Genomic DNA, 8944 nt, shown 5'->3' with positions numbered 1-8944 from the left:
GTGGGTCTGGGCCGCCTCCGCGGGCGCACCGCTCTGCGCCGGCGCAGGGGGCCGGGGCCTGGTACTGCCCCGGGCCATTTCCGGTTCCGGACTTCCCCGAGCCGGGGGCAGATGGAGGCCGTAGGGCGCGGCGTCTCGGGGCCCCTCCACCCTCAGCTGCGCCGCTATCCTTGGTGCTCGCGACGGAGGACCCCAGTTCCCCAGCAGTTCCCAGCTCAGCTTTCATCTTCGCCCCAAAATGCGCGGTTTCCTTGGGGACGGCGCGGGCGCCCCGGGCTGGGTTCCCGATCCCCGCGTGCAGAGCTGGAGCACGGAGTCCCGGCCCCGGGCGCACCCGGACAGAACCCGGCGTGACGCAGGGAGAGGAGCTGCCTGGGGCTGGAGAGCGCGGAGGAGCCGGGGCAGAGCTCGATCGGAGCCAGGCGCCCTGACCCCCGCCCGCCGGGACCCTGTGTGTGCAGAAGCGCGAGTGTCGGGCGTGCCCAGGAGGGGACGGCCCGGGGGGACAGGGGTTCGTGCGTCCACCCAAGTTGTCCGGGAGAAAGTAACAGAACTGCTCTGCTCTGCCCGCGGGGGCGTAGTGGTTAGAGCACCGTCCCGGGCACCGAGAGGTCGCTGGTTCTATTCCCGGTCGGGGCACCTGCCCGGGTGTGGGCTCCATCCCAGTAGGGGACGTGCAGAAGGCAGCCAATCCATGTTTCTCATGGATGTTTCTAACTCCCTCTCCCTCCTAATAAAATCAATCAATCAATACGTAAAAATAAAAACATTTTTTTTTTAATCTTAACAGGCATTCTTTAAAAATTGCTCTGTTCTGCCCTAACCGGTTTGGCTCAGTGAATAGAGCGTCGGCCTGCGGACTCAAGGGTCCCAGGTTCGATTCTGGTCAAGGGCATGTACCTTGGTTGCGGGCACATCCCCAGTGGGGAGTGTGCAGGAGCAGCTGATGGATGTTTCTCTCTCATCGATGTTTCTAACTCCCTATCCTTCTCCCTTCCTCTCTGTAAAAAATCAATAAAATATATTAAAAAAAAGAAAAGAAAAAAAAATGTTTTAAAAAATTGCTCTGTTCTGAGCACTTTGAGGCTCCTGTCGAAGGGAAGCCTCCTAACAAGCCCAGACGGGTCCATAGAGAAGGAGAGGCGGACACAAGGGGATGAAGGTGATCTGTCCAGGCTGTGGAGCAGCCGAGCTAGGCCCCGCCTCACTCCTGGCCTGATCTGGCCTCGGGGCAGCCTTGCTTCCTGACCAAATCTCTTCAAACTCAGCAGTAAGTGGGCACAGGTCTCCCAGAGCCGGTAGACCAAGCAGAGGGCACTCGTCACGCAAAGGGGTGGGGGATTGTTGGAACTGGCATTTCCGTTCCGGGTGAGGTGGCAAGCCTGGGTCTGGTGGGGCTGGGGCTGGAGCCGCGAACGGGGCAGAGGGTTGCCGCAGCTGCACGCCCAGCGTTCCTGCAGACCCCGCCTTTCCCGCGTTTGCTCAGGTCTCCCTGTAACCAGGGGGCTCCCGGGAGCCTGGCCAGCGCCGGGTCCGCGAGAGCACCGGGCCGCCTGCCGGAGACCTGCGACCCCGTCGGGGTCCAACCCGAGCCCCAGCTTTGCAGCCGGTCGCTGATGTGGGCACGTTGGCATGAACGTCCGTGTGCAGCAGCATTTCTGGGCTTCTGCTCTGAGGAGGAAGCCGCTCTGCTCTCGGAGTGGGCGTGGCTTTCTCTGGCACTGGATCTAATGCCCTGGGAGTGACGCCCGAGGCTCCAGGGAGGCCTCAACCCAGCGCCAGCGTCCAGGTTCCTGTCACCTCGCAGGAAAGTACACAAGAGTGGGGCAGAGACAAGCACAACAGGTTTGTTAAAGTGGGAGTGCACACTCAAGAAGGAGAGGCCCGGCCGGTGTGGCTCAGTGGTGGAGCATCGACCTATGAACCAAGAGGTCACAGTTCAATTCCTGGTCAGGGCACCTTCCCGGGTTGCGGGCTCCATCCCCAGTGTGGGGTGTGCAGGAGGCAGCTGATCCATGATTCCCTGTCATCATGGATGTTTCCATCTCTCCCTCTCCCTTCCTCTCTGAAATCAATAAAAATATTTTTAAAAAACACAAAAACAAAACAAAAACTGTCGTGTAGGTCAATGTAGCTGCTAACTCTGGCTGAGGCCAGTTTTTATTTGTCTCAACTACTTATTGCCCCAGGAAACTGGGAGGGGGGCAGCGAGGGGCAGGCGAGGGACAGGGGTCAGCCACAGGTCACATCCCAGTGTTCTAACTCAGAAGGGCGGGACGGAGCCCAGGGCCTCTGACCCCTGAGCTAACTCTCCTGCCTCTGGAACAAAACCGCAGCTGGTTACTAGGAATTGATGCCTTGATTATATCTCCCGCCAAAGAGACAGACCCTGGGGCAGGTGGAACACACCGACAAGCAAGCGCGGGGGAGGAGGGCTCTGTCCTGAGTTTTGTCTCCTGCCCTGAAACTGAGGCCCTCTTCCCTTGCTCTGCCTTGTGGATAGAGGGGGGCTGGTGGAGGGAGGGGGAGCCAGGAGGCAGGGAGCTCCATGGAGCGCAGCCCAGGCATCTGTCTCCCAGAGCTCCTACCCCAGCTCCTGAGAGAGTGGACTGTGGCCTGCCTTAGGCCCGCCCTGGCCCTGCTCTAGCTCCGCCCACTCTGAGGACCTCTGCTGTGACTTGTCAATTATCATCATGACGTTTAGGGGTCTGACTGCCTCCCTGCTGGGTGGGTGCCTCCCGCTCGGGGGGTCTCGGTCCCCTCTGTACAGCGGAGGTCGGGCCCGTGACCCGAGTGGACAGATGGCAAATGCCGCTGATGAAATGAATGCGTGAAGGCCCCTAATCCGCGGAGGGCAGACTCGTGATCTACACGGGAAACCGTCCGACACGCGTGTGATGATGGGGGGCCTCCCGACCTCCTGTTCTGTGATGGTAAGCGATGGCTGTCTAGCTTTGCAGCAGACACCCCCAGTTCAGACACTTCCTGTCCCTCTGTCTTTGCAAACGTGAGTAAAGATGGTCCCTGGAAAGAGAGGAAGGGGAAACTGGGAAGACAAGGGCGTTCATGAAGCCATGCCCTGCCTTTATTGCTTCCGCCATGCTAACAGGGAGGGAGAGGGCTCGTCCTCTGCAGAACTGTGAATGGCATGGAGAATGTGTGCGCAGGGGGCTCTAAAGATTCCCCCGCCCGTGGGGGGCTGGCCGCCCTGTGAATGCTTGCTCTGTCGTCAGACTCCGGGCAAGTGCAATGCCAGGAAAAGCAATGCACCCACAGTAAGCCCACGGCTCTGCCTCTTCATCGGGACGCGCGCTACGAGTGAGTCAGAGGGCTCCCGTCAGCCCAGTGACAAGTGACAGATTCCCAACCTCGGCACCCGGGTCCCACATCCTGTTGATCGGTGAAGGAGCCACACGCAGAATCACGTGTCCAAAGGAGGAACACGCTGCTGCGCTTTGCAAACCTCTCCTTTCTACCCCCACCCCCATCCCCCACCACTCGCAGGCGCCTGGCCTCCATCCGGCTGTTTTCACCACTGACATCGACAGTGACAGTGCCGTCGCGGGCAGGCAGGGGCCCTCACACAGCACAGCACTCCCACGAGCAGCGCCAGGCCCGCCACGGACAGGACAGCCGCCTGCCTCAGGGACCCGCACGCGGTCTCCATGCAGAGTCTCCGCAGACAGCGGGCGCGGTGTCTTCTGAGCAGAGAGTTTGGGGTGCTCCAGGGCGCGGGCGTCCTAGGTCGGCTCCCTGCCTGTTTTGCTGGTCAAGGAGACTTTTTATTTTTTTGTTAATCCTCACCTGAGGATATTTCTCCATTGATTTTAGGGAGAGTGGAAGGGAGAGGGAAAGACAGAGAGAAACATCGATGTGAGAGAAACACATCGATTGGCTGCCTCCTGTGCGCCCCGACCAGGGCCTGGGCCCGGGAGGAGCCTGCGACCCAGGTACATGCCCTTGACCGGAATCGAACCCGGGACCCTGTGATCCGCAGGCCGAGGCTCTGTTCCCCGAGCCACGCGGCCAGGGCTCAGGGGGACGCTTTGGGCCCCAGGGCGCCGAGATTCTGGTGGACGGTGGCCCGGGCCTCCTCCAGGCTCAGAGTCTGGCTCCTGTACTTGTGCTTCCAGTCGTCCACGATGTACTCGTGGTACGGGTCGTTGGAGTGCTCCTGCCGCTTGGACTTGACCGTGCTCACCAGGATGGCCACCACGATGAAGGAGAACATGCCGATCATCACCATGAGGTACAGGATGACGTAGTAGAAGTTCTCGGCGTCCACGCGGGCCTGCAGGGCGTCCTGCTGGGCGGTCGTGTTCCGGCGCCACGCGTCCATGTACCCCACGAGGACCCTCCTGAAGGCATCCTCCAGGGTCTGCGTCAGGTTGGCCAGGGAGGGCATGCTGCTCCTGCGCGAAGCCAACGGGGAGACGGGCGGACAGTTAAAGGGGGTCCTTGCTCACGCGGCTGCGGAAGGGATGGCCGGAGGGGCACGCCAGGGGAAGCCATACGATCCCTCCCTAACCCGGCTGGCGATGGGCCGAGCGCACATTCGGTGGTTCTTTAAGCTTGTCATGTGCCTCTGCCGCACGCGTGATATTTGACAAAAGTGTAACGGGGTGCCGGAAGCCAGTTCCAGCCTGTCATAACTGCAAGAGTTTCATCGAACGGTGGATGGAACTTGGGGACTCAACAAGGGCTGAGTCACATATGTTATCACCTGTTGGGAATGGCTGAAGGCATTTCCCCAAACCTGAAAAGGATGCATAAATTGATTGTTTGCTGCCAGACAGCTCAGGGCATCTTAATCTACATGTTATTGCCTCCTGTTGGCCAAACACCTGAACAGCTGAAGGCAATTCCCCAATCTGATAATGGACTCTGTAGGAAACCCTACCCTTTGATGTGTATATCTCTACCTCGCCTTAGGACAAATTGTGTTAATAAAAAGCAAGGGGTCCTGAGACAAGGAGAACTAGGTTTCTTTAGCCAAGCTCCTCTGCCCCCTCAAAATGCCTTTCAAAATTATGTTTCATCTCTGGACTCCTATTTAATTTATGCACAGCCTCTTCTCCAGATTCCAGAACCCTTCTAGATGCCGGATCAAGATCCACTGGCGTTAAATGACGCCCAACGTCTGGCATTAATGCGGGACTTAACACTGTACATAGTATGATCCCAACGTATATATGTACATAGCCCTGGCTGGCGTGGCTCGATTGGTTGGAGCGTCGTCCCATACACCAGAAGGTGGCAGGTTCTACTCCCGGTCAGGGCACATACCCAGGTTTTGGGTTCCATCCCCAGGCGGGCTGTGTGCAGGAGGCAACTGTTCAGTGTTTCTCTTTCTCTCTCCCCTTCCCTCCCTCTCTCTGAGATCAATAAAAACAAACAAACAAATAAAATATGTATGTAATGGAATATACATGCATGGGAAAATGGAAAAAAGACTGGAAATAAATAGTTTGAAATGTTAATAGTGAGTGGTACACTTAACATTTCTTTTCTTCTTTATACTTTTCTCATGTTTCCAGTGTTCACCAATATTCTTGCGTTACTTTGCTTTAAGATGGACTGTGAACCTCACAGTGGTTAGCACAATGCCTTGTTCGTAACAGGCTTTCCACGAGCCTCAGCTACTACTGCGATGGCCCGGGTGACCCTGTATTTAGAGAATTATGGGATGGAAGGCTGCAAAGGGACATCGACAGGGTTTGGAATCCGCGTCAGACCCTATGTCCAGGCAGCGCTTTCCCAAGTACAGCAAAGAGGTGACCAGTCCATCCACATCTGAAAGACGCGTTCAGGTGAGGATGCAAAGCAACAACCTGAGACGCCATCATATCCTCCAGCCAGCTCTCTCCGCCTCACTGCCCACCCCACCCAGCCCCCAGCATCGCCCTGATGACGCCATTCCACGCCACGCAGCCTCCTCCACACCCCTCCTCGGCCCCGTTGCCCTCTCTGCCCTGCACGCCAGTCACTGTCTCCTTTGGTTTGCTTGTTTTTTTGTTTTGTGAATCCTCACCCGAGGATGTTTTTCCATTGATTTGTAGGGAGAGTGGAAGAGAGAGCGGAAGACGGAGAGAAACATCGATGTGAGAGCAGCACATCAATTGGTTGCTTCCTGCACCCGCCGGACCAGGGCCTGGCCAGCGAGGAGCCTGTGCCGAGCAGGGGCCTGCAGGTCCTCTCAGGCCATAGAACCCTAACGACCCAGCAGGGGGCCTGCCCAGCGCCCTCTGAGAGTGGCGAGTGACCGTGCCTCTCCTGTGTCCTGTGCAGCGCAACCAGAAACCATGGCAACAGTGATGCGTGGCGTATTTGCAGGGGAGGGAGGAGACAGGGCAGGGGAAGGGTGTGCAGGTCCCTCAAAATAGGAAACCATTGCATCTTATCTTTCTCCTGAACAGTGTACACAGGCACACACGAAGCTCTCCCTTCAGTTCCCGGGGCTCCTGGGCCCCCTAAAGCCCATCCTAGAACCTGCAACAAAACACCTCAGTGCGGACGCCCCAGGGGTTCCAAGGAGCGGGCGCGGCAGCGCTCACCCACCCGCTGGCGGGCCCTGCTCATTCGCCAGCTCTCTGCAGGGACACGCGGTCCCTCAGCGGCCGGACGTGCTTTCTGATAAGACCTAACCCTAACCGCAGGGAAAGGCCTCGGGACTAAGTGCCCGGAGGGGCCCTGGCCAGGCTGGAAACGTCCAGTCCGAGGTGGACCCCGTTTTGAACACTGAGCACTCGGGGTCTGCTCCACGGCCCCAGGAAAGAGCCCAGGCTCAGCGTGCGAGGCCGTTGCCCCGACAACACGCGGAAACATGCACGTGGGGTTCCAGGTTTGACACCCACACAACTCTGTAAGCGAGGCGCTGGCCCCCCCGAAGGAGGATACCTAACAGGTGTTGACGTAAGCCATTATTTACCTCCTGTTAAACCCTGAGAAACTGCCTCTAATACAGGTTAAAATGGCCGAAATCGGCAATTTCACATGGTTCCACCAAGTATAGGTGGGCCTACATATTTCAGATATTTTCACTAAGGATTTCTTGCTCCAACAATAACAACCAAAACTCCATGATGGTCCAGCCGGGGTGGCTCAGGGGTTGAGTGTTGACCCATGAACCAGGAGGTCACAGTTAGATTCCCGGTCAGGGCACCTGCCCGGGTTGTGGGTTCGATCCCTAGTAGAGGGCGTGCAGGAGGCAGCCGATCCATGATTCTCTCTCATCATTGATGTTTATCCCTCTCCCTCTCCCTCCCTCTCTGAAATCAACAAAAACATACTTTAAAAAACCCACCACGATGGGCCTTGGAGATGACCGGGCGCGTGCAGGAGGCAACCAATCAATGTGTTTCTCTCACATCGGTGTTTCTCTCTGTCTTTCCCCCTCCCACTCTCTCTAAAAATCAGAGGTAAAGTCTCCTCGGATGAGGATTAAAAAGAAAAACTTACAAAAGGAAATTTCTGAGTAAACAAGGAAAACACTACCAACAAAAGGAGAGAGAGAGAGAGGAATTCTTAAAAACCATTCCTGTTGTACTTTTCTGGCAGAGGAAGGAGCTTTGCCACTTAATGCCTCAAATGCAATAATGCTAGAGCGTTTGCGTGGACCCGTACTCACCGGCGCCGCGCGGGCCCTGGCTCCCGGCCGGCCTGGCCGCCGTGCTGTGGCTGGCGAGCCGGCGGCTTGTGCGGGACCCTCAGCCGCGAGCACCCTCAGCCGCCCTGCCAAGTGCAGCCGCCGCTCCAGGCTGTTATGAACCCCGACGTTTAATCTAATCTGTGTGGAAAGTTAAACACGGCTGCTGGGGACGCACCGGTGCCGTGGGTGTGCCGCGTGGTGTTGGCATTGCGCACAAGTGCCAGGTTCCCTCCCAGGCCCGTGACCAGCTCAGCCAGGACAATGCCTGGCACAGGGACCCCCCCCCCCTCCAAGAAGTCGGCCCACAGCACACTCCCCGGCAGCTGGGCGGAGGGCGAGCGCCCCAGAGCGCTGAGACGGCCTGCTGTCCCTGGGTGGGGATGGGGGTGGGGGGTGGACGAGGAGGCCGGAAGGATTGGCGGCAAGCGCCCCCCCCCCCCCCCCCCCCCGTTCCCTCCACCTCCCCTAAAGCCAAATGCTGCCGAAATGCTCCTCCCTGGACAATGTCAAAGAGTCTGGAACAACACGGCCATCTTGTACCATGGCAACCGGCCACAGGAAGGCGCTGCGGGAGGAGATGGGCAAGTCCCGCAAAGCACGCGGAGACTCCGAAGAGCGGCGCAAACCGTCTCCTAAACGCTCGTCTCTACCGTGCGGAGTCCGTGCTGGTGGCTGACCCAGCGCCGCCCCTCGCCCAGGGAGGCCCGGCTTCTCCGGCTTCCACTGTGTTCGTGGCAGGTGGCCGGCTTCCACTGTGTTCGTGGCAGGTGGCCGTGGCGGCACGGAGGGGCCAGGAGGCCGGGTGGCGTGGAGGAAGAGCCAGGACTTGGGGCTGATCCCAAAGGCGGCTGCCGGGTCCCCGCCAGCGAAGTCCCCGGAGGCCCAGGCGCTGCGTGACGGGAACTTGGCCGAACCACGGATTTCCTCGGAAAGGGCGCTCCGAGCACTGGGTCTGGAGTCCACCTGGGGGCGCGGGCGCGGCAGGAGGAGGGTGGCCAGGGTGTCCACTGCCCACACGCTGTAGGCGTTGATGGACCGGGCGCCGTGCAAACACCAGGTCACGGTCGCTCTGCTCCAGCTCTCACCGCACCGCGGTCCTGCCGGGTCGCCTTCACCCAACACGAAGAGGCAGCCCCGCCGGACAGGGAGGTCTGATGGTCTCATCCTGCTGCCAGGGTCCCGCAAAGGGCCGGGAATCCGCGGGGAGACTGCGCCACCTGCTGGCGGGAGCGGGAACAGAGCCCCATCCCCTCCGTCCCAGAGCAGCCGGGCTGTTGAACTTCACGTCTAGACTTC

At 58.9% G+C, this 8944-nt stretch overlaps 1 protein-coding gene across 1 annotated transcript; it reads right to left on the bottom strand.

Annotated features, from left to right (window-relative positions):
- Positions 1 to 4033: 4033 nt before the first annotated feature.
- KCNE2 (potassium voltage-gated channel subfamily E regulatory subunit 2) lies at positions 4034 to 4405 on the bottom strand (the record flags this gene model as incomplete). Its single annotated transcript, XM_079766619.1, has 1 exon — positions 4034 to 4405. The coding sequence occupies one exon, from the start codon at positions 4403 to 4405 to the stop codon at positions 4034 to 4036; it is 372 nt and encodes a 123-aa protein (XP_079622745.1).
- Positions 4406 to 8944: the final 4539 nt, after the last annotated feature.

Source organism: Cnephaeus nilssonii (genome assembly GCF_951640355.1).
Source record: "Cnephaeus nilssonii genome assembly, chromosome: 3".
NCBI lineage: Eukaryota > Metazoa > Chordata > Mammalia > Chiroptera > Vespertilionidae > Cnephaeus > Cnephaeus nilssonii.
The sequence above is the reverse complement of the archived record's forward strand: the minus strand, read 5'-3'. Positions and strand labels throughout refer to the sequence as shown.